This window comes from Myotis davidii, unplaced genomic scaffold (assembly GCF_000327345.1).
Source record: "Myotis davidii unplaced genomic scaffold, ASM32734v1 scaffold201, whole genome shotgun sequence".
Lineage (NCBI taxonomy): Eukaryota > Metazoa > Chordata > Mammalia > Chiroptera > Vespertilionidae > Myotis > Myotis davidii.
The window spans coordinates 4,787,750-4,811,702 of NW_006297819.1; the positions used below are offsets into that span (position 1 = coordinate 4,787,750).

The 23,953-nt window shown below is 41.6% G+C and overlaps 2 protein-coding genes across 2 annotated transcripts in view; one reads left to right on the forward strand and one right to left on the reverse strand.

Moving 5' to 3' along the window:
- Positions 1-1,521: 1,521 nt before the first annotated feature.
- QTRTD1 (queuine tRNA-ribosyltransferase domain containing 1) lies at positions 1,522-21,184 on the reverse strand. Its single transcript, XM_015570391.1, has 9 exons — positions 21,106-21,184; positions 19,435-19,657; positions 18,490-18,545; positions 16,518-16,594; positions 14,127-14,339; positions 9,731-9,930; positions 7,027-7,178; positions 4,493-4,610; positions 1,522-3,097 (listed from the first exon to the last, which is right to left on the reverse strand). Exons 2-9 carry the CDS (start codon positions 19,632-19,634, stop codon positions 2,866-2,868), a joined length of 1,248 nt encoding a protein of 415 aa, XP_015425877.1. The 5' UTR covers positions 19,635-19,657; positions 21,106-21,184; the 3' UTR covers positions 1,522-2,865.
- A 124-nt stretch (positions 21,185-21,308) lies between these two features.
- The window catches only part of CCDC191 (coiled-coil domain containing 191), a 74,170-nt gene continuing 71,525 nt past the window's right edge, over positions 21,309-23,953 (forward strand). Inside the window, exon 1 of the mRNA XM_006773595.2 lies at positions 21,309-21,580. Coding sequence (XP_006773658.1) covers positions 21,491-21,580 — 90 coding nt within the window. The 5' untranslated portion in view covers positions 21,309-21,490. The remainder of the gene's footprint in view (positions 21,581-23,953) is intronic.

Genomic DNA, 23,953 nt, shown 5'->3' on the forward strand with positions numbered 1-23,953 from the left:
TTAGTCCTTTAACCCAGGAGCAAGTCACAAGCAAGAAGCTACTTAGTGCAATGGAAACTGTTGAGTTTTAGTCAGATGGAGCCAAAGTCTAACCTGGGAGCTAACTAGTGGAAGGAAGACCTTAGGCAAACTACTCAACCTTCCAGAAATTCCTGGTAGGCCCTCAGGCAGGGCCCTGAACCTTCCTGAAACTCAGGAACAGGAATAATATATCAACACCTCACAGCCTTGCTCTACAGGTCAATGAGATATATATGGAAAGCATGTACTGAGGTGTCTGGCACACTAAAAATGCTCCAAAGACTGTAGTTATTATTTTCATTATGTGCTAAGCATGGCCTTAAGATCCCTAATTATATAATTTAAAGAGACAGACGTATCCCTGAGTCTCCCTGGATTCTGCATTTAGTGTGAGCACACTTAAAACAATGACTACAGATGGAATAAATGTAGAAAAATCTTTTTCTATTGGAGACTATTTCTGGTACCATGGAAATTTAATATTTTGTTTAGTAGATCCACTACCAGTTACAGGAAATAAGACAGTATATTTTTAGTTCAAAATGTTTACTGGCCATTGACTTTAATAGGTTTCATTAAAGAAACATTTTTTTCAAATATGCTAATAAGAAAAAGACCCAGAAAAATGGACAATATTGGGCAGAAATTTCAGTGTTTTGAACATAAAACTCATACATTTTATACAAATTCTGGGATATTTATTAATAGTCCTCTAACAATGGATTTGGCATTGAAAAGGAATATAAACATATGAACAAGTCCCATCCAATATATTTCAAAACAATCAGATCCTTGAGAACAGAGATTCTTTATAAGTACCCGTACCATTCATGGAGAGAGGTTACAGGAATGACCATGAATTCCAAAGTTATGAATTCCAAAACAGAATTACTCCCATCTAATAAAAGTAAACCATATAGATGGGCATCCAACACATAAAAATGTAGTGACCACATAATAACTTTTTAAAAATGCTTAGTAACACCCACTAAAATGAACAAACAGCAAAATACAGCACAATAATATTAAACAAATGTAGTTCACAGTCCTACACACAAAACAAAGGCCTCTTGCCCTGACTGGTTTGGCTCAGTGGATAGAGCGTCAGCCTGCGGACTCAAGGGTCCCAGGTTCGATTCCAGTCAAGGGCATGTACCTTGGTTGCGTGTACATCCCCAGTGGGGTGTGTGCAGGAGGCAGCTGATCGATGTTTCTCTCTCATCGATGTTTCTAACTCTCTGTCCGTCTCTCTTCCTCTCTGTAAAAAAATCAATAAAATATATATTTTTTTAGCCACACAGACCAAAGGCCTCTTTTTGGTTCTGTTGCTGTTTTGACAAAAACTATGCATATAAATGTCTGTATATATTTTAAATTAATTTTTAGGGAGAGGGAGAAAAAGAGAGAGAGAGAGTCGATGTGAGAGCAAAACACTGATTGGCTGCCTTCTGCATGCCCCACACCAGGGATCGAGCCCACAACCCAAGCATGTACCCTGATTGGGGATTGAACCAGCAACTTTCGGTGCATGGAACAATGCCCAACCAACTGAGCCACACCAGACAGGGATGTGTAGGTATGTTCTTGTAGAAAACTTCATAAATATAGAAAAGCACACAAAAATATACAAATCACTGTCACAACCATCAACACGAATGTTACTCCTTTGGGAAGAGTAAAAAAACTCACAGGATCAGAGATGATCCAGGAAGGTCTTTCCAGCCTCAGGATCTGCTAATGCCAATTCACCAACCACTTCAAAATCCGCAGGCCAAACCTCTTTTTAGGCTCTGAAATGTCTCTAGTATTGCCTAACTCCTGGCTCTGCTGCATTTTCATCAGGCCAATGGTGATCAATAAGCAAGAACTATAAGTAAGGCTATGACTCTGATCTGAAACTATTTGTTTCCCAAATATTAGAGTTAGATGGAATCTCAGAAGTTCATTTAGTCCTATCCACATGCCTGTCCCCAATTATTCAGGAGGAAACAGGCATGAAGAGGTGGGTGTGTAGCACTGAACCCCAATCCTCTAACTGCCAGTCCGAAGCTCTATCCAAGTGAACATATGGTGGAGGAATCTCCCCAAGTGGTGAGGCTACAGTTATTATGTGGTCAGACTATTACTGAACCTAAAGGGCAGACTATAGTGGACCGGCACAACCAGACGCAGCTAGGGAAGCTTCCAGTTAGCTCTAGGGAGACAAGTCAGAAATAGACCATGTAGCCATGTAGCCAAATGAAGGCGTGTGCATTGAAGCAATCGGTCAGAGGAGCAATGTGTGAGCCCCACGTTCCATAGAGATGTGCGCCTGGTTAAATTGAAAGAGCCACTGCTGACTGACTATACTGCTGGAGCAGCTTGGAAGGCAGAAGTACCCAAAAGAGGCCCCTGAGCACATGGAATTAAGAAAACGCCTGAATGAAGCAGATTCCTCCTCCAGTCAATAGGCATGAGGCCACAAGGCCATGCTGCTCATGACCAATCATCTCCCTTTAATCTCCAATGCACCTCAGTGTACCCTTAGAATCTCATCACTGCCACTTCAAGGCTGTCTCTTCACATCTAACGCTTTTGACTAAACAAATCTCTACTGACTAAAAGAGTTAGCACAGAAATCTTAAAGGTCATGGTTCAATTCTTTCTGATCAATCCAGTTCACTTAAGTCTTTAGAAAAAAGCTCTTTAGCCTCCTGTGGGCAGAGTTTGGTACAGACGTTCCTTAACTGAGCAGATCGTATTCTCAAATATAAACGATGAAAGCTAAGATCGTTTCTTGTTCTCCGCTTCCCACATAACAGCAGTGGTACTGGCTCAAGGTGAAGTCAGGCCTGAATGCCAGGCTCAAGAGGCCTGCCTGCGGATGAGCTCCTTCAGCTGTGCCAGCCCGTCACTCTGCAGTGCTGCCCGGATAGAGTGGAAAAATCCAAAGTAGTGTTCAAAGTTGTGTATCATAAGCAGGACTCCGGCCAACAGTTCATTGGTCACCAGCAGGTGATGAATGTAAGCACGAGTGTGGTTCTTACAGCAGTAACAGGAACACCCTCTCACCAACGGGTCAAAGTCCTCCCGGTACCTGAGAAAGGAAGTTAGAATGACATTCCAGAAAGTGAGGAATATGCGAACTCCACAACCTAGGCTGCCTATTCTGCCGGTGCATAACGAATATGGTTAATAGCATCACTGCCAAATGTACTGCTGGGCACCTGCTTAAGAGGGCAATGTGGCCCCAGTTAGCAGTCCTCCTCAGCTGGATATAACCTTCTAGCCTGAGGCTTACAGGGAGCAGCAAAGAGAGACCTGTGTTCGCTCCCTCAGGCTGAGCACTGTCAGTTACACTGTAATAACAGGAATGCTGTTCTGATGAATGCACATTTCTCCTTTGGCCACCAGAACTAGTATCAGAAGACACGGTCCGACCTTTCACTTGCACAGCGTTTTGCAGTTTACAAACCACTTTTGTATACACTATCTCTTTAATCTCATCAACCACCCTTGGAGACAGGCATTTTTGTTGTCATTTTACTGATGAGGACCACTAAGGGGGCTATGAGGAGGGCTCTGAAGCTACAATGGCTGGGTTTGATTCCTGGATCAGAGCTTACTTGGGCAAGTCACTTAACCTCCCTCTGTTTTTGTTTCCTCATCTATAATGGTAACAGTGCCCACCTTACAGAGCTGTTCCCCGGATTAAATGAGTGAATATAGGAAAAGGCTTGGACTGCTGAGCACACACTAAGCACGATATGTGCTACCTTTTATCAGCTATTAAAACACAGTCAAATGACCTGGCCAGTATCACACAGGCACGAGCAGTGCTGGGATCCCAACTCCCAAGTCTCCGTAACTTCCAATCTAGCGCTGACATAAGAAAACTCCCATTTCCAGCTAAATCTATAACATACAGAGAACTTTAGTGGTAACCATTCATATTACCATAACATTTAAAAAAAAAATGAAACTCCTTGGCTATTTTTTAAGACGTTAAATGTGGTAAACATTATTTCACACCTACAATCAAGAAGCCCCTAGAGAATAGATGAAAATTAGGATTTTCATATTCTTTCATAAACTTTCAAATCTGTACTATTACTAGATAGGCATTACTATAGGAAGTTCCTTAAAATTTTTAAAAATGTTTTATTTTATCTTGAAATCCCTATTTTGTTCTGTCATTATTTAAAGTAATTGGAAGGGGTAAAAAACAGCAAATAATGGGTTTGGTCTAACCTTTATGACAGCTCTTCTTAAACAATAGTTAACTAGGGTCAGTTTTCTGATAAGACAAAGTACACAACTTCCTCTGCAGAAAAAGGACTTTCTGAAACTGAATTTGAGAAGGCCTAATACCCAACTGTAAGTATTTTATAAAGTCATAAACTGAAAAGGGAACAGTAATGTAAACTTTTAAAACAGATTGAAATTTCAAAGTCAGAAATCAGTATCTAAACTAAAAAAAAAAATTCCTTACTTTTTTTCCTTCAGATTAATTTCAAATGATGTCATTTCTTGGTTACCACTGGCTGTTTTCATTTTCTTTGACTGATTCACATATTGTTTTTCTTCCTGAGTCCCATTTTGTTGTAATACTGAAGGAGAAACCAACAAAAAGTCTTGAATGAAAGTCAGATAAAGAGTGGCCTTTGGGAGTATCTAATTTTAGTTCTATTTCATGCCCTTAGACTCTGTAATTCCACTCCTGAATCCTATCTCAAGGAAATGACATAAGAAAAATAGCAATATGGCCCTAGCCGGTTTGGCTCAGTGGATAGAGTGTCAGCCTGCGGACTGGAGAGTCCTGGGTTCAATTCCGGTCAAGGGTACATACTTGGTTGCAGGCTTGATTCTTGGCCCTGGTTGAGGTGCATGCAGGAGGTAACCAATCAATGTTCCTCTCATCATTGATGTTTCTGTCTCTCTCTCCCTCTCTCCCGCTTCCTCTCTCAAAGCAATAAAAATATATTTAAAAAGAAAAATAGCAATATGTATAAGATGATCACAGACCCATTATCTATAAATCTATAATATCAAAATTTGGAGATTCAACAATATCTATAAACAAATTACGGTTATAAGGACATAATATAATCTTACTGTCAAGAAATGATTTTTAAAAACTAGTTACTGTGTTTATGTGAATAAATGTGTGTGTTGAAGTTATGTCATATCTTAATGCACATGCAAATTAATTGGGCTTATCACTACCTATGTTCCAAATAGATTGAAAGTAGAATATGGTTTAAATTTGTGTACTCTGTATGGAGACTCCAGTCCTCCAGGGAACTCAGATTATCCAGAATTACATGGGGACTTGAATTATTCCCCTGAACTCTTTGCTTTAAGAAAAAAACATTCCTGTAATGTGAGGATAAGGATACATTTGTAATAACTTAATCAATAAATTAAACAAACAAACACACAAAAACAAATGGTTATTCCAGTCAAAAAGAAAGAAAAAAACATTCCTGGTTTACAAGAGAAGCACCAGTTCCCAAGCACAAAGCCAGCTGCCTTAAACAGGGACAAATAGATGAGTATTTCTAGGAACAAGTAATAACAATCTCAGGGTTGGCCCAAGGAGAATGGGCACATGGTCCTAGGAAGGTAATTTGGTCCAAGTTAAAGGAAAAAGAGGATGCGACCCGAGCATTGAGCCCAGGGCTATACTTTGCTGCCATGAATTTGCGTGGTGACATGGGAACCCATAAAAGCCTGGCTTTCGGGAAATCCTTCTCACCGAGGGAATTGCTGTCTACATTAGACAACTTATTCCTTTGTAATTGGCAAAGGACTATAAATTGCTATACACACAAGTGTGATTAATAATACTTTAATAAGAATGTTCAAACGATTTCAATTTTCCTAATCATAAATAAAAAGCTTTCTGTGGCCAAAGAGGAACAATATCAGGTTCTTTTTCAATTTTGCATATACATGGTACAGAATGACTAATAGCTACCTATGTCCTGGTGGAAATAATTAAGCTTGTAAATAAAGTCATGAGCATTTATAAAGTGTTTAGGGTACACCTACCCACATACATTATATTCTGGTCTAAAAGACAGTAAAATTGACTTCCTATATATATAAGAATTTGGCCAACCTGATTTATTTTGTTTTCTGAGTAATTCCAATTAGATTAATGCTTAAGTTGCTCTATAAAAGTGTAACATCTTCTGAATGAAATTTTGATAACTTATGGGGAATAAAATGGACCTTTAAATGAAGTCTCTAGCCCTAGTCAAATTTAAGGCTGGCGGTGACAGAGGACGGAGTTCTAAGGACAGCAGAACGGGAAAGGACCGCACACCTAGGGATGCCCGAGGAAACACTGGGCATGCAACATTCTCGGGAAAAATGGGCAGGTGTCAAGGGACCCAGCCCAAAGCCAGCATCCCGGTTCCTTTACTACTGCCAGTTAAATGGCAGAATCGGAAACTGATTTTCTTGACTTCTGAATAATTAAACAATAAAATAAAATGGCAGTGTTCAAAGCAATAATCGCAGCGGAAAACAGCTTTCACATCTCAGTGTGCACAAAAAAGCAAAAGTTACGCTAGGATCAGGGTGTATTTTAATAGCAAAGGATTTGCAAAAAGCAGACAAGAACTCTTTTGTGAAAAAACAAATTAACTTTTACCAATCAGCTCAAGGTTTTCTTTTCTTAGATTTTCATCACTATTCACTCTGAATGGTCTTTTTCAGGCTATTAATAGAAGAGGTTTTGTGTGTGTGTTGTGTGTTTCTTTCTTTCTTTCTTTTTTTTTTTTTGCTTCTGCTAACTCCAAAATTACCTGCTAATATTGATGAGCTATGTGTATAGTATTAAGTACCTGGGTTGTGTGGACCAACATGCCAGAGCATACAGATAAGAAACAAAGATGAAGTTTTATAAAAGGTTGGCTTTATAATATGCACATATTTCTGGCTGGCATCACAAGCCAAAAGTGATAGGAAACAGAAGAAAGTTAAGGATAACACTGAGATGAACTTCAAAAGACCTACATGTCTGCTCAGGATTCGGCTGGTAATCAAAGCTGAAAGTCAGGGCACCTCCCCGCTCTGTCACTTGATAAGGGAAAAAACTCTCAAATAAGTCCACTCCTCTTTCAATACACTCCAGCACCTCATCTGGCAGGCTAACACCACAGATGAGCCTGTGAAAATAAGAACACTGACATGAGGAAAATGCCAGGACTCAACGAGGGCATTAAAATAATAATGAAAACCATCAGTCATAGTTAGCATGGCAGGCAGCAGATAATAAGATGTGGTGGAAAGAACCTTTACTTGGGAGGCAGAGAGAGCTGGGCTAGAGAGCTCTGCTATTAATTTACTTGCTGTGTTCTTTGGGAAAGTTTCTTAACCTCTCTGAGTTTTTGTTTTCTCATTTTAAAAACTAGAGGTCCGCCGAAACCGGTTTGGCTCAGTGGATAGAGCGTCGGCCTGCGGACTGAAAGGTCCCAGGTTCGAATCCGGTCAAGGGCATATACCTGGGTTGCGGGCACATCCCCAGTAGGAGATGTGCAGGAGGCAGCTGATCGATGTTTCTCTCTCATCGATGTTTCTGACTCTCTATCTCTCTCCCTTCCTCTCTGTAAAAAATCAATAAAATATATTTAAACAAAAAACAAAAAACAAAAAAACTAGAGGTCCAATGCACGAAATTCATACAAGAGTAGGCCTTCCTTCCCCTGGCTGCCGGCACTGGCTTCCCTCCACCCTGGTTTTGTCCTGAGGACATCAGGTCCAATTAGCATATTATCCTTTTATTATTACAGATAAAAGCATGAATGCATACCTCACAGATTTGTTGGGAGAACTAATGAGATATTTGAAAAAGCACAGTGTAAAGGTTAGTTTTCTTCCTCCTCTCATCTGTGCTAAACAACCTCCCTAGTCTTAGACTGAACTTTATAGCCTACCTATCCACATAGATTTTTTTTAAGAGTGCAAAGCTGTGTGCTGTAGTTCCCCCTCAAATACTTCTATATTTTAACTGTATGTTGCCTATAATTCATTTTCATAATTGGTTCCAGAAAGGCATTTTTATCATAGGTTCATTTACAAAGCAACTCTTGCTCTCAGAATTTCAACTATGCCCATAGAATCTAGGAATCTAGTTGGCCTTATTTATGCTTCTTTATATTTTCACCATGAATAAAACGTCTGCATGGTGGGATGAGGTGGTAATTTTAGAGGTATGGGCAAGGCATTCTGAGAATATTAATACTCAACCAAGGTTTTACCACTAAAACAACACCGGAAGATGCTAGATCAGGGCTGTGTGGCTGCTGTTTTTTGTGTGTTTTTCTGCCCATAGTTCCTTTTATGAACTGGCAGAGAAAAGCTTACAGACTCTCTGATTTCTAAAAGAAGTCCAAAAGAAGGCTTATGTAATATTAAACAACCAGGACCCTTAAATATACGCTTTTTTTTTTCTGACTACAGTTTCCCTCAAGTAACGTAATGTCTTAGACCTCCTCTCCAACTAAAGCTGGAGTTTCTATACACTTATAGAAAGAAAAACAATCCCAGCTTTCAAATCCAGTAACAGACATCTGTGAGCACTTAACTCAGAGAAGTCCAAAAAAAGACTAGAAATACTAACGCTAAATTGTAGTCTGTACGGGAATGGACTAGGAGAGGGAGCAATGAACAGACAATAGGGTTAAAATAGGGGCAAATGCTGCCTGGGGTGATGAAAAGACTATCAGGGCTGGCTGGTGTTTACACAAGTGTGTGTGTGTAAAAAGTCATCAAACTCTACATAAGATTCACACACTTCACTGCAAGTTATAACTGTTTTTAAAAAGTAGTAAAATTGCATGTTAGATACTAGCCAACAGCCCAAGAGGTATAAAGCAGCACGTCATAATCAGACCTCTTATGATATCTATAGGAAAGAGCATAAGTATTCACACCAAGTGGAAAAAAGACCATTCTTTAAAAAAACAAAATTGGGGGTGGTCTAATAAGACATCAGCTGCACTCAGAAACTCAGGACTTTTAGCTTTGAATCATGTAGAGCATCCCTTCTCACCAGCCCACAGTAAAACCTGGCATTTGTGGAAAGAACCATAGTGTTGCCGGCCCCCTCAATTTCAAAATATGATACCACTGCCTCAAATCTACGAAGTTCTTATTAGCAGTGCTCCCTGAGGAAGGCCAGAGTCCCCACAGCTTATACCTGTCCCTGGAAACCATGTTCTAATGCATAGGAACATTTAGCACAAGAATGAGGAGAAACAGTATGGCACTTGTCCTCACTTAGAATGAGCATCAAATAAATTCATTCATATGGCAACTGTCCTCTGGTCTACATCCTGAACCAACTACAGGGCAGCCTCGATGGAAATTCCCCCTGTGGTCAGCTTCAGCAGACTCAGCCCAGAAAGGACATCATCAAAACATTGAAAGAGCCCTAACTGGGAGCACTGGCCTGCGGACTGAAGGGTCCCAGGTTCTATTCCGGTCAAGGGCATGTACCTTGGTTGCAGGCACATCCCCAGTAGGGAGTGTGCAGGAGGCAGCTCATCAATGTTTCTGACTCTCTACCCTCTCCCTTCCTCTCTGTATAATCAAAAAAATATATTTATTTAAAAAAACATTGAAAGACATGCCCATGTATAGACTGCACAATACTCAACCCCCAGCACTCCAGTTCTGCCGCCCACGAAGCTCAGCCAGCATCCAACTCAGCACTAGCCTGGGTTTGTCTTCCGGCAGCTCCGCGGTAACTGACGACAGCAAGTCCAGTCTGGCGTCCAGAGTTGTCGGGTTCCCTTGAAAGCCATCCAGAAGGAAGCCACCTACAGGCCGCTTGGCTGTCTCCCGTGCTGACCTCAGCCGCTCCTCCATCACATCTCCACCTTCAATCACTCCAATGATCGTACTTTTCTGAAGGACCTAAGGTAAGAAAGGACTGAACAATTTTAACCGTCTCCAGGAGTGGAGACCTTTGTCTAAAATCTAAATGAACCTTACAAAGAAGCCCAATAGACAGACAAGATCTCAGTGGGAAGCATGCAGGGAATGGTGCTGTCTCTGCTCCGAAGAGCACAATTTGAAAGCCACCCAAGTATAAAAAGACTGTGCGGAGAAACTGAAGCAATCGGCAAACGCAGCCATGCTTTAGCTTAGATTAAATTAAATGCATGCTGAGCAGGTACAAGAGGAAAAAGACAAAGGGATAGTTTCAATTTGTTTAAATGACTATCCAGGCCTGCTTGAGGTCCCCGCCAAGTCATTATTAATTAGAGTCAACTTTAGGAACTTCTAAACTATTTGGTTGGGACAATGGACTATCCATTTGGAAAACAAAAACAAACAAACAAAAAACCTTACTGCACACCATCCTTAAAAGTAAAACTAAACATAAAAAAATATAGTTATGCAAATATTAGAAGATTATATTAAATATTTTTTTAATGTTGGTCTAAGGAAGGCCTTCCTAAGCAACCTAAAGCTTACAGTAAAAGGCTGACATATTTCAGTACAAAAACATTAAACCTTCTCTAGTAAAATATACTATCAACAAGGGCAAAGGAAAACTTACTCTTTGGAGGAATAGGTAAACATCCACACCACAGAAAAAGCTCCAAAAATCCTCTAAGGAAATGACAACCCTATTGAAATCTAGACAGATATGTAAATATGAACTTCCGAAAAAGAAATGTAAATGCCCTGTACACATATGGAGAGCTTACTAAACCTCACACAGTGAGGAAATGCAAATTGGAAACAATTAGATACCATTTTTGCCCATCACACTGACAAAAAAGCTCAAAGATAACAACACAGTGAAAGTGAAAGTGAAAAATGTACTTACATACCCCGATAACTAGAAAGTAAAAATTAGTCCAGCCTCACAATGTCTGTGGTTTCATCTTTATATCCTAAAATTTCACTTCTACAAACTTCTACTACAAATATATTCACGAGGAAAGAGTTTCAAGATATTGTTAAGCAAGGAATAAGGAAATTTCTGAACATATGATTGTATTCATGTTATAAAAACCACACATATATGTAATAATTATGTGTATGTAACTGTAAATATAAGCTTTGCAAGGAAATACACAAGTCAACAGTGGCTCTCTGGTAGAACAGAGGGGTGGGGAGGGAGCCTGAGAGGCTGTGAAGAGGAAATTTTGCTTCTTAAGCAGGAGGGGCATCATCACACTATTCCTCCAGAAAGAACACTTGGGATATTGTGTGGAGAGTGAATTAAGAGGGAGTACGGCTAAAGGATGGGGCAGGAGGCAATGTAATAACTCAGGTAAAAGTCCAAGAGGACCTGGTCTAAGGCAGTGCCAGTGGGGTGAAGAGGGGTGGATCTGAAACCTCATCAGATGGTACAATCAACAACTGATTAGTTGTCCAAGAAGAGGATGAGGACAGTCTAGGAGGTCCTAGACTCTAGGATGACTCCTGGCTCCTTTTTGGAAGTCTAGGGAGATGCTGAGAAGAGCAGACAGATAATCCTAAAAAAAAAATTGTGAGCCCTAACCAGTTTGGCTCAGTGGATAGAGCATCAGCCTGCGGGCTGAAGGGTCCCAGGTTTGATTCCGGTCAAGAGCATGTACCTTGGTTGCGGGCACATCCCCAGTTAGGGGGTGTGCAGGAAGCAGCTGATCCATGTTTCTCTCTCATCGATGTTTCTAATTCTCTATCCCTTTCCCTTCCTCTCTGTAAAAAATCAATAAAATACATTTTTTTAAAAATAGTGAGGCTGAGACAAGATGAACATCCTGTTTTGTGTGTTCTGAGTTTGAGGTATCAGTGGAACATACACATTTAGCCACAGCAGAGGCCTGATTATGGACGTGTGAGATACACAAATGTGAGTGCCCAGGCTAGAACGGTAGGCCCTTGGCACTGGGCAGCCACTCCAACTCCTGCTTCCACGGCAGACATGCCTAACAGACCACTCTCTTCCTGCTCGTACCGGGCACAGCTCCAAGCACCTTGGGATGAAACCTGTTTACCATCTCCAGCCTAGGGAATGTATGAAGAAGAAAAGAAGTCCAACAACAGAACCTTCGGGAGCCTCAACACTTAAGGGCACTCAGAATAAGAGGATCCAATGAGTAAGAGGGGAAGGAATCATTGGAAAAGAAAAAGATGTATGCAGACATACAAAGCAGTTACACAGGCCTGTTCCTTTGTGTGCCTGACACAGCCCTATCTGAGAAATTCCCTTTCATGAGTATAAGAAGCAGGGTCACATATAGTTACTGTCTAAAATGGAACACATTAAAGAGTATAGGAGGCACTATTAATAATCATATCAAGACAATAGCATAAACATAAGGGGTACAGAGAGGAATCCCAGCATTTGACCGACACACGAAAATACTATGAAATGGCGAGGCTGAGTATAACATAGAAGAAATACTTGAGGTGGATCTGGCCTTTCTAATAACCATGTCCTGTCATACTCTGTCCTTTTTACTCATCAAACATTACTCACTTTACAAGGATAATTACTGGCTCAAAACAATGGCTAGTGAGCAACACTAGCAATTCAGACCCACAGCAGTGTCCCAGGCTGAACTCCTATCGCAGATACTGAGAGTTCTATTCTGAATGACAGCTAAGTTTCCTCTCATTATTTCGTGTATACTAACTGTATTAGTCAAATTACATTTTTATGGGTAAACTCAAAATGACAATGTTCCTCAAACGGAAGCACCTGCCATAGTGGAAACTAATCGGTTCTCAGGACGACCACCGAAATCATCAGACCCTGATTCTCCCCTCTGGTCACTATCTCCTGAACTCTTACCTCCTCTGCGTTCTCCTAGTGAACACGTCCTTTTCCAACGTCACTACCAACTCTGCTATCGGGAGCCCTTATTTACAGCTACAGCTCCTTCCCCAGCCATCATAACCATTCACCATCAGTATTTACGGAGGGTGTCAGGAATTTTGCTACATGATGAAGATACAAAAATAACACACAGAAACTGAGCTTAAGGAGGTCAAAGTTAATAAAGACAAACACATAAATCATTGCAGTACAATATGATTGGGGCTATAGTATAGCTACATCCAAATGAAAGGAGGGGCAGAGTGAAAAGAACTTCCTGGGAGGGTCAGGGGCAGTTTCCTAAAATGAAAACAATGGAATAAATGAGCCGGAGCTGGAAGCACGAGAAATATGGCTGAGAATAAGAAAAAAGCAGCAGACCAGAAGGAAGTCTGCATGCAAGCACAGTGCCCTGAAACAGGAAATGCCTCAGGGAACTGCAAGTGCCAGCCACAGAGAAAAGAGGCCACACTGGGTGGAGAAACAGGCAGAGGCCAGGTCTGCAGGCCGTCCACGCCATGTAAGAGCTGAAGTGGAGAACCTCAAATTCTTTTAGGAAAGTGGGCAACCGGGTCATATTTGTGCTTTACGAAGATCTCTTGGACGGCAGAGCTGAAGATGGATTGGGTGGAATGGAGAACAGAGGCAGAAAGAACAATCAAATAATTATTTACATAAGACAATCTGAAGTTATGAGGTCTTAAGATGGTAATAAGGGCGGTGAGGGGGCAGATTCTAGGTATATTTAGGGAGATGGAATCAAAGGAGAGTGAATATTGGAGATTAAATTGGATATTGAAAGGAGTCTTGAAAGACTCAACTTTCTGTGTTGAGAAACTTGGTGGCTGCCAAAAACTGAAGCAGAGCATTGACAGAGAGCAAAAGGAAGAAGAGGTTTGAAGAGAAAAGATACGGAGTTTCTTCTCTGAGTTTAAGATGTACATGAGGACTATTCTAGTAATAGAGCCCAGCTAAAGCCCTGTAGTTGTGCGATCCAGAAGCTAAGCAGTGTGATCTTGACTGTACCTAGTATTTTAGAACTATCAGCAAAAAAAAAAAAACTAAGGGGAGACTGCCTAATGAGAACACATACAGTGGGATGTGAAGAGAACCTTACACAGAATCCTAGAGAGCAATTATAATTAACGGGTCAGGAAAAAAAGAGTAGGAGAGCATACAAGAGACCAAGAAGCAAGGAGCAGAGAAGCAGGAAGAACAGAGAGGCAGTGTCAGGCAATGGCAATTAGCAAGAGTTTCCAAGAAAGAGTAGCAGTGAGATGCACAGCTTTACCTCTGACTCTTCCTGCAGCCGCAGACAATGATCCAGGAACAGCAGCGATCGGTCAACAGACTTCCTGGCTCTTTTTATGGAACTTGGTTCCGCACAAGATGCTTCTCCATCTGAGAGGCACTGGAACCAGTCTGGCTGAAGGGCCTGCTGAATTGCCATGAACTTGGAAGCAGTCATTTCCACTCGTCCTCCAACACCCCACACAGACACAGACTGCCAATGAACAAGACGATGGGGAATTAGCAAGAGTGAAATGCAAATAACAGAATGCTAAAGCAATTCTGAATTTAATTCTTCTTTACAACTAGAAATGGTAGCAATTCAACATCCTAGACATGGTGAGTACAAGAGGGTTCCTATGCTAAACTCCAAATTCTCTAAGAACCTTGTTGCTCACAGAGAATCCTTTAAGGGCCATACAAGCCAACGTCTGAGCTTGCTCCCAAGAATCCTGTTACACTTGCCTAGAAGCCCAGTCTTCCAGTCTCCCCCCACCTCACTCTACCCTGCTGTTCCTGACTACACCGCAGACTTTGATTCTTCTGTCTTTGATCACATCACTCCTTTTCACTGAAGTCGCTTCCCCTACTCCTTTGCCGGGAACCCTTCAAGACAGAGTTCAAATATCACCTACTCTAATGTGTTCCCCAAGCTTCCCTGGCATGATCAATTGCCTCACCCATGTTCTTTCAGAAATGTGTGCTTACTTCTTTTATAGAAATGATAGCCCTTAGCATACCATTGTGTATTTGACTAGAGTATCCCAATTCATGTTGTGCCCCAAAAGCACAGTCTAGGGCAGGGGTCCTCAAACTACGGCCCGTGGGCCACATGCAAATACAAATATTGTATTTGTTTCCGTTTTGTTTTTTTACTTCAAAATAAGATCTGTGCAGTGTGCATAGGAATTTTTTCATAGTTTTTTTTTAAACTATAGTCCGGCCTTCCCACGGTCTGAGGGACAGTGAACTGGCCCCCTGTTTAAAAAGTTTGAGGACCCCTGGTCTAGGGCCTTGCACATCATTAAGCAATTACCAAGTTGAGTTACATACAGAATTATGTGCTAAGACATAAATCCCATAGTATACAAGAACCTCTATATCAGTGGTTCTCAATCTTCCTAATGCCGCAACCCTTTAATACAGTTCCTCATGTTGTGGTGACCCCCAACCATAAAATTATTTTCATTGCTACTTCATAACTGTAATTTTGCTACTGTTATTAATCATAATGTAAATATCCGATATGCAGGATGTATTTTCATTGTAACAAATTGAACATAATTAAAGCATAGTGATTAATCACAAAAACAATATGTAATTATATATGTGTTTTCCAATGGTCTTAGGCAACCCCTGTGAAAGGGTTGGTCAACCCCCAAAGGGGTCGCGACCCACAGCTTGAGAAACGCTGCTCTATCTGTTCCTTTGGTTACTTCTCCTACAGCTCCTCTCTTCTCTGAAAAGATTGACAAGAACATAGGTGGGGAAGCGACATGCAGTCTTTATTTTGGCATGTTTAAATGAATCCTCTCTCCTTTATAAACAGGGTAGATAACTGACATCAAAATATTTTCTTTTGAATACAAATTACAAAATAAAAAGAAGTGTAAAGCAGAAGAGTAATTTAAAATAGTAATCTTAGTAAGATTAATACATATTGTTGACATCAATAAATTAGGTGCAGGGAAAGGAATTGCATTTGTAAAGTAGTAGTGTATACAGGGGTAGGCAAAAAAGGTTTGCAGTTATTCGTATGAAAAAATATATAAGAATAAGTAATAATACAAGAATAAACTGTGTTTCACGTTCTCACAACTGTGAACCTCCTTCTGCCTACACTGTACTGAAACCTTGCCACAACCCTGTCCTCAAGGACAATGCAATGGGGCCATGTCTCAAGAGAAAACTTTTAATGAAGTCCTTTTGATATTCCTCTTCACTAGCTAAAAAGTGGACCCAGTTTTTTAAAATTCTGTTCTAAAAACAAGCAGTATTACACCGAGGTTCCACTATATATAGTTGGACATGTGATAACACTCATCAGCAACTTTCCCCACTCCTCCTGAGGTTGTTAAAACTGCAAATAAAGCATGGTATCAAAAGACTACCATTTTCTACCATCATAGCAATTTCTTTTTTTAGAATGTACTTAACCCTTTTCCAGCCCCAAATTTTTGTAACAATGAGAAAGCTGAGGATACATTCTTTACCTTAATCCCATTCTCAGGCAGATCTCTAACTCCTGTAAACCACCCATCCTATTATATTCATAAAAATAAAGAGAAGGCAAAAAGCGGTCAGGAATGGGTCAACATCCCAGGCAGAGGGATACAGGAGACTGACTTGCTGGGACAAAGTTGTAGCCTTGGAGGAATGTCTGAGAACATACCTTGTTTGTTACATAACCAGCTGGGCAGGGGCTGACTGGATCGTGCAGGGAGCAGTACAAGAGTGATTCTGGCATGCCTGTATAAACATAAACAAGAACCCTTGAAAGCACTTATATCAACAATTTCACTGTGTTGTACCAGAACAGCTTCATGATGTATACTGCTAGACAAAGCAACACTGAGCCCAGTGAATGGCTAATATACGCACTTAGAAATACAGGAGGCCTGTCAACATGAATGAAAAATACTTTGAAACTCGCTAATCTAAACGAATTAACTGCAAAGGTTCATTTCTAATGACACAGTGCATTGCTACAAAGGGAAGGTATATCTTAAGGATGAGATACAATGAAAGTGTTTAATGACACGTTGACCCTACACTATTTGCTTTGAAGACAAATTTAGTATCAATTATGTTCATAATTGCAAGGGGAACTAGCTCCTGGAAAGATGAAATGATCTAATCAAAAGATAATCTCATGCCGAAACCGGTTTGGCTCAGTGGATAGAGCGTCGGCCTGCGGACTATAAGGTCCCGGGTTCGATTACGGTCAAGAGCATGTACCTGGGTTGCGGGCACATCCCCAGTAGGACATGTGCAGGAGGCAGCTAATCGATGTTTCTTTCCCATCGATGTTTCTAACTCTCTATATCTCTCCCTTCCTCTCTGTAAAAACTCAATAAAATATATTTAAAAAAAGATAATCTCATTAATGATAAAGCCATCCCACATCATGAGTCCCTAGAGGCAGAATTAAAAGCTGTAGGATAGTGCAAATGAATCTCATTTTCAGTAAGTTTCACTGACTCAAGATGATAGTTTCTTAGGTTCTTTAGTTAAAAAAAGTTGTTTTTAAAAAAAGATCCAAAAAAAGTTTAGCAAACCATATGTGATTAAATTTCATATGCTACCCTGCATTTTCATAAGAAAAAAAAGAATTTCAATGAAAAAAGACCCCCAAAATAAAGCAAATTAAAAAAATATCTCTGCAGTTCTTCACCTCATTTTCCACAATCTCAACTGCTACAATTATCTGTAGAAAGCTTATATTAGCTATTTTCACTTAATTTTAAACTTTTATACTTTAAAGCTGGTTATTAAAACTGGTCTCATATCAAGAAAAACTGTATTACATAAATTCCTCTACTGAAATATAGGGCCTTGTGACAAACAAGTCATCATGCAGTTTCTCTCACAAGCAGACTATTGAATAACCAATGGAAACAGGATTTTTATTCACTTAAGTGAGCCTTAGATATTGGAAAAAGCTTCAGGAGAAAATGGTCTGCAGAAGAATTTATTCTCCAGCTATCACTGCTAAGCTTTTCCTATAAATAAATGGACACATATCCCTGCATTTAAAATTCTAGTTCTGGACCAAAAGAAAACATTAACATATCAGAAGGTAGCAGTACATAAACTCTTTGTCCTCTGCCTTACGTTTTAGGCCCAAACCTAACAAAACTCCTTTGGATCTTAGGGAAATTCCATGCAGTGTCTCACTTCTAGGTCTTTGCTCTATGCCTGGAATATCTGCCCATACCTGTCTACTACCACCCCCTCCTGGCCTGGCTAACTCTTCCTTGATCCAGCTAAGGAGCCCCTCAACTTCTCTCTCAAAAATTCTTTCTTTACTCTGACCTCCTTCCACATGTACCCTACAGCAGGTTATGTGCTTCTCCCTCTGGTTCTCTTGATACATGTACATATCCCTAATCCTGCAAATGTAGTCACCACTCTACTGGAATTACCTATTTATTTTTATCCCAACTAGGTTCTGGGTTCCATGAGGGCAATAACTGTTCCCTATTCATCTTTGAATCCCCAATGTCTGGTTCTCAGATGCTCAATAAATGCTTACTAAATTAATGAACCAGCAAATGTATGAATGAAAGATCAAAGAATAAACAGCACACAAACTCCAAATTAATACATCATAAGGCTCACATGAATAACTTAATTAATTTTACCTATAAACTTTCCAACTCCTTCCTTATATTCTGTCAAGACTTCGTGATATTCTGCACTGTAAGTAAAACAGAAAAATACATAATAAATCATTCCACAGGCACGTGATACAACAACTGAAGTCCTCTTCTCACCCAAACATGCTACGTGACAGTAAATGTAGTCTTGAACAACAAATACACCATTACTCAAGAGTCCCAACTCATCAGACTAGATGCATTAGTCAGAATAAAGGTTTTCAATCTGCAAGTGGTTCTGTGAGAAGAGAAACTAGCAAAGTTCAACTGCTCCAGAATATCTCGATTTCTTCTTCACCATCTCCTTCCAAATCAGTTTATTATTAACACAACTAGAGGCCCAGTGCACAAATTCGTGCAGGGGTGGGTCCAGCAGGTGGGGGTGAGGGGGAGGTGCCACAGGCGGTTGGGGGGGGGGGCAGCCACCCTGCCCCCTGGTGGAACTCCTGGTGGAGGGAACAATTTGCACATTAGCCTTTTATTATATAGGAGGATATTGCAGTCATTTCATCTAGAGCAGATTATTTAATTAAGGATAAGGTCAATATGCACAATACACAAAATGGTCTAACTCCATTGGCTCTGTTTCCATAAGTAGCACATGAGAGTACACGTGCAGGGACAGAGAAATCTTTTGAGGCTGGTGCATAAAGGCAGCCCCTACCCTGTCACCCTTGGGAGCAGTGGCAATGAGGAACCTTGGGTTCAGAGGAAAAGTGAAGCAGCTTTAACATGGAGGTCTGACCCATGCCTTCCAGATTAGGGCCAGATGATGTATAACATTTGATATATTTCTTTTGATTTCATTCTAAAAAAATCTACAAATTTTACACATATAAGCAAGAAAGTCTTTTGCTTTGCTGTACCTTAGTTAAGGTAACTACGCTGCTGCCAAAGTTGAAACCTGGAATGGTTGAGTCCACTACTTACAGTGATGACAGTGTAAGCTGAGCCATGGCAGGAACCCCGTGGATACTATGCAGCGTGTGATGGGTCAGGTGTGGGGCAGAGCCAGTCTTGGTGTATAGAAGGCAGCCTGGAATGTCCATTGTGCGGTCCCCTGTTTTGCCCAGGTCTTTTATTTTTCCTAGGCGACAGCCATTAACTACCTTGGTGAGACTCAGCTTCATCCTGAGGGATTCTCCAGGTCCTGGTAAGAAAAGATCATTAAATTCAGAAGTTTCATGACATTTAAAGGCTAAACATTTTGCAAATATAACCTACAAAAAAATTAATTATAGCATGTTTACGACTACTTCCAGCCTCAGATTTTTTTATATATCCAGGGGAATGGAAAAAAGTCCCTGAGCAATATGAAGACAGCAACCCCATTTAAATTCAGTTACTGAATTTTTGTCTGACCTGATAAAATCCAAACAAATGGAAGGACAAAAGTGAAGACTAATCACAGAAAGAATGCTATGCAGCCAAGGCTCACTCTCAGCCTTGCAATGTGTAGAGAAAAGTCACACTGCTTGGGAAATACTGATCATTTTACATATGAGTAAACCGAGGCTAATGAAGTCACCATTTGGGAAGTGTCAGAGCCAGGACTTAAATCATAGAAGTCTGACGGGGGAGGTTGTACTCTTATAGGCTTGTAGCCCATTAGAGGTCCTGAATCCTGTCCATGAACATATGCAAGGTTTACTTATGTTACTCCAATGTGTACTCCAATGTTAAGATATAATTTTAAAGTCACCTATTCCATTTTGCTCCATTTATTTTTCCCACTTATTCATACATTCATTGGTTGATTCTTGTATGTGCCCTGACCTGGATGGAACCCGCAACCTTGGGTATCAGGTCCACGCTCTAACCAACTTACTGGTAACTACCCGCCTGAGCTACCCAGCCAGGGCATAGGTATCACAATTTAATCAACCATCGCCATTCTGACGGACCCTGAAGACGGAGCGGGTCCCAAGACCACTGCAAAGTTCTGAGGGCACGACTTCCCTGATCTCGTTTTCACCAATCTCAAGTCCAGTTTAGTTTACGTTTCCTGGAAGGGTTCTATACATATACACTGACTTTCCATCGTTGCCAGACTCCAATGATTTCAGTACTATCGCCCCCATTTTGCCGAGGGGCCTGCGAGTTATTAAGCAAGTCGCTTAAGGTCATGCAGCCACGAAGTAGCTGGTCCAAAGCTCCCGCTCTAAACATCTACCCTGCCTAATGCACCCCTGCGCTCCAGAATGGACTGTCCACGCAAACATCCATGCTCGGTCCATAAGGACGGATGTACCGCCACTCCAGGAGCCACCTCCAGGCCCCGCGGAGCGCGGGGCTCAGCGAAGCGGGACCCTCCCACCCGCTCCAGCATCCTGGGCTGCCCGGGGGAAGCTTTCGGCTGACAACTTGACCCTTCAGCAGAGGCCAGTTGAAAGCAGGTCCCTTTTACTCAGAGATGCGGTGAAAGCTCACACGGTTTGGGAGAATCTGGACACGGAAGCCACCAGGAGAGACCCAGAGAAGGCAAGGGGATTCGTGGTGGGGAGTTCAACAGTTAGCGCAACACAACCAGGAAGTGTCTGGGCGCGACGCGACTCATCACCCGTGGTAGTCCCCACACCCTCAGGGAGAGGGGGCACTCACCTACAAACCTCCCGACTGTTCTTGTCTGCAGACCCCTCAGCCTCCGGACAGCTCGCTTCCACGTGTCCCGCTTGCAGAATCACCGCCTCGGATGCAGAGCCAATCACGGAGCATTGCGTCATCACCGGACGCCGGGAAAAGGCAAAAGTAATCTCCTCGCGAACTCGAGCGAAAGCCCGGACCTTGGACGGCTGCCGTTGCCACGGGTAACCGAGCTAACGCGCTCCGCCTGCGCAAAGCCTCCTGGGAGTGGTGGTTCGCCGGCGCCCCGCACCTGCCTTCCTTGACGGCGGGGGAACTACAATTCCCAGGGAGCTGCGGTAGCGGAGTGGGCAGAGGAGTGGGTGTTTCTGCTTCGGCCCAGCTCCCGGTCTGAACCTGGAAAATGCTGCTGGCGCCCCAGGAAGGGCCCTCCTCAAGGAAGAGGACGGGGCTGAGTCGCTGGAAACAATTAACAAGGAAGCTGAATCCCAAGGTGATCCATCCCAATCGGGAGTTACGGGGCGCCGGGACCGTAACTGACTCCCAGGCCAGTCGCGTCCCCACCTGTGCTTCCTCCCTCTTCCACCCAGAGCATCCTTACCTGGCCCGCCACTGCCTTGACCGCCCTGGGGCCAGCGTTGCCCTGGTGAAGGGGCCCTAGGAACTCTGGGGTCTGGGGACCTTGCGGCTTTGGTGGGCAGCATCATGAAGAACTGTTTCTTGGTAGAAATTTATGTGATTTCTACTTCAGTTTCTGCTTGTTACAAACCGGAGAGTCTGGTAGTGCTCGTCTGGTTGAAGAGAATTCACGACCTCTTTCGCCTCCTACTTACTACCACCTCACAGTTTTGGAGAAATTCCCGCACATTCATTTTCATTTTTTATGTTTTGCAAATCAGGGAACTGGTCTTTATTGGCAGGCGAAGATCTTCACGTTAAGTTCTCGGCCTGATATACAAAATATCTAAAATGAATTCATAAATGCAAGTGGATGCTGAATATATCAATACTTGATTCTGAATTTCTAAATTCAACCATCATTTTAAAAATAGACCCTCTTTGTATTTGTTCCCTCTTTTGATGAATTAGCATCCCAGGGAAAACTAGCCCCATTTTAAACTTGAAACATATGTAAATGGCGTGTGCAAAGTCAGTCACAGGAGGTGTGCTTTGCACAGACTACCTTTTTAACAGCCACAAAAATAAATGCCTTAAATGTAGGTGAGAGTACCAAAATGGAGCTGGCTTCTCAGCTTTCCGCCCCAGTGCAGTTTCACCAGCTGTTTTCACCCTTAAGTTATACTTTCTTAAAAATCTAATCTATAGACATGTGGCCTTTCGGAGGGCCCTAGGCAATTGTGCTTACAGTTTGTTCTAAATATACCAGCTAAATAACGCACTGGGTATATTTCACTTGGTGAGTATCTTGTCCCAGATACTGGAGGGTGCAGATTGGAACATCAGAGAGTTGGAAACAGTCTGAGTCTATTGTAATTTACCAGTTCCACTGGATCCAAAAAAGGTATGGATATAGATTTGATAATGAAAAGTAAAAATTTGGGACAATTTCTTAGGACTCCAAAGGAAGGATTTTTGCTGCTAGTGCTCATTGTTACTGCCTAGAGCAGTGGTTCTCAACCTTCCTAATGCTGCGACCCTTTAATACAGTTCCTCATGTTGTGGTGACCCCCAATTTTATTGTTACAAATTGAACATAATTAAAGCATAGTGATTAATCACAAAAACAATATGTAATTATATATGTGTTTTCCGATGGTCTTAGGCGACCCCTGTGAGAGGGTCGTTCGACCCCCATAGGGATCGCGACCCACAGGTTGAGAACCGCTGGCCTAGAGGATGAAATGGTAAAATCACAAGAGCTCCTCAAAATTCAGTTGTGTTTTAATAGAATCAGCTCTTTGTTGCAGTAACAAAATTATTCAGCAGCACAGCTGCATTAATAAGTTCTCTGTAAGGCACTTTGAAGGTGAACTGTTATGTAAGTGAAAGTATTATATCTTTTCCTCCTCCGTGTTTAGATATTCCCTTATTTATTTAAAAATCCACCTGAATTATTAGCAAAGCAAATACCTCTATTCATTAAGTGACTATTAGGGGGAATTCTCCAAGTTTTTGAATGTTACAGAGAGTGAAGAAAGGAGGTGTATGACTTGTCTGATTAATATGTAACTGACCTTGGTAGAAATTCATGTGATTTCTACTTCATTTTCTGCTCTGTAAAACAGTAGAAGATTGATTATCCCTCACTGTACCTCCCTCCCCCAGTTCTTATTGGACCAAACAATATCCCTACTGTACATAAGATAAGAAGGCCTCATGCCCTAGCCAGTTTGGCTCAGTGGATAGAGTGTCAGCCTGTAGACTGAAGGGTCCCAGGTTCGACTCCAGCCAAGGGCACGTACCTGGGTTGCAGGCTCCTTTCCAGCCCAGGGCCTATGCAAGAGGCAATCAATCAATGTGTTTCTCTCTATGTCAGTATTTCTCTCTGTCTTTCTCTCTCTCTTCCAATCTCCATAAAAATCAATGGAAAAATATCCTCCAGTGAGGATTAAAGAAAAAAATAAAAGGAAGCCTCATGCTACAGGCTACTCCCGAAAAAGAGGGCCTAGGGCAGTAATGGCGAACCTTTTGAGCTTGGCGTGTCAGCATTTTGAAAAACCCTAACTTAACTCTGGTGCCGTGTCACATATAGGAATTTTTTGATATTTGCAACCATAGTAAAACAAAGACATATTTTTGATATTTATTTTATATATTTAAATGCCATTTAACAAAGAAAAATCAACCAAAAAAATGAGTTCGTCTGTCACCTCTGACACGCGTGTCATAGGTTCGCCATCACTGG